Source organism: Buceros rhinoceros, unplaced genomic scaffold, assembly GCF_000710305.1.
Source record: "Buceros rhinoceros silvestris isolate BGI_N320 unplaced genomic scaffold, ASM71030v1 scaffold28816, whole genome shotgun sequence".
In the NCBI taxonomy this organism is placed as follows: Eukaryota; Metazoa; Chordata; class Aves; order Bucerotiformes; family Bucerotidae; genus Buceros; species Buceros rhinoceros.
Window position 1 is genome coordinate 13,156 of NW_010417360.1, and position 792 is coordinate 13,947.

Sequence of the window (792 nt, forward strand, 5' to 3'; positions counted from 1 at the left end):
GTTAGGGCCCCCCGCCGCGTGTCCTTTAAAGGCAGGCATTCCACCTCCAGCCACTTCTTCTCTATCTCCTCATTCAGACGAATCCGTTGGTCCTCTGAAAGTGGGGGAGTGGGGAGGTCCAGCTCCCCAGTTTTGCGGGAAGAGTCTCCTGCTGGGCCAGCGCTGTTTGGGACCCTGCCGTCAGGAGTCTCAAACCATTTCCGCCTCTCCTCTGAACGGACAGCCAGATCCCGCTCCAGCTCTTCATGCTTGGGAGTTCGGTCGGAGATCCTCAAGCTCCCTTTCGTCCTCTGCAGGGACCCCTGATGCCCAGGGTCCTGCGGCAAGGGAGAAAGCTCCACATAGTCAAAGGCATGGCGCTGCCCATCCGCCTTCCAGTGACCGCCCTTTGAGTTCCTCTCGGAGCCTGAGCCCAGCCGCTGCTGCTCCTCCGTCTGGAGTGAGCCCTTCTGGGGAACACAGTTACGGAAGTTCTCCTTATTGCAGTCAGAGAGCCTGAAACCAGAGTGGCAGATGGTGAAGGAGAGACACCATGTGGGAAAGGATGCTGGCAGAGGCACCGTCACTGCCCAATGCTCAGCCCTTGCTCAGACTAGCCTTACAAAACCCCACCCTGAGCGTGGAGCTGGACCTGTAGCATCCCATTCCTTGGATAATAGGGTCCTGCACAGGGTGGGGAGGATTCGCCCCAGTTCCAGCCATGCCAGTGAAGAAACAGGGCTAAACTGATGTGGTGAGGCAAAAAGCAGATGCAAGAGCAGGAGCTATCAGACTCTCAACCCCTGCCACCAA

At 58.1% G+C, this 792-nt stretch overlaps 1 protein-coding gene across 1 annotated transcript in view; it reads right to left on the reverse strand.

The window, feature by feature from the left end:
* TRIOBP (TRIO and F-actin binding protein) overlaps nucleotides 1–792 on the reverse strand; it is a gene marked incomplete at its 5' end in the record, with an annotated part of 9,281 nt that overhangs the window by 6,289 nt on the left and 2,200 nt on the right. The window contains one exon of the mRNA XM_010138192.1: nucleotides 1–495. Coding sequence (XP_010136494.1) covers nucleotides 1–495 — 495 coding nt within the window. The remainder of the gene's footprint in view (nucleotides 496–792) is intronic.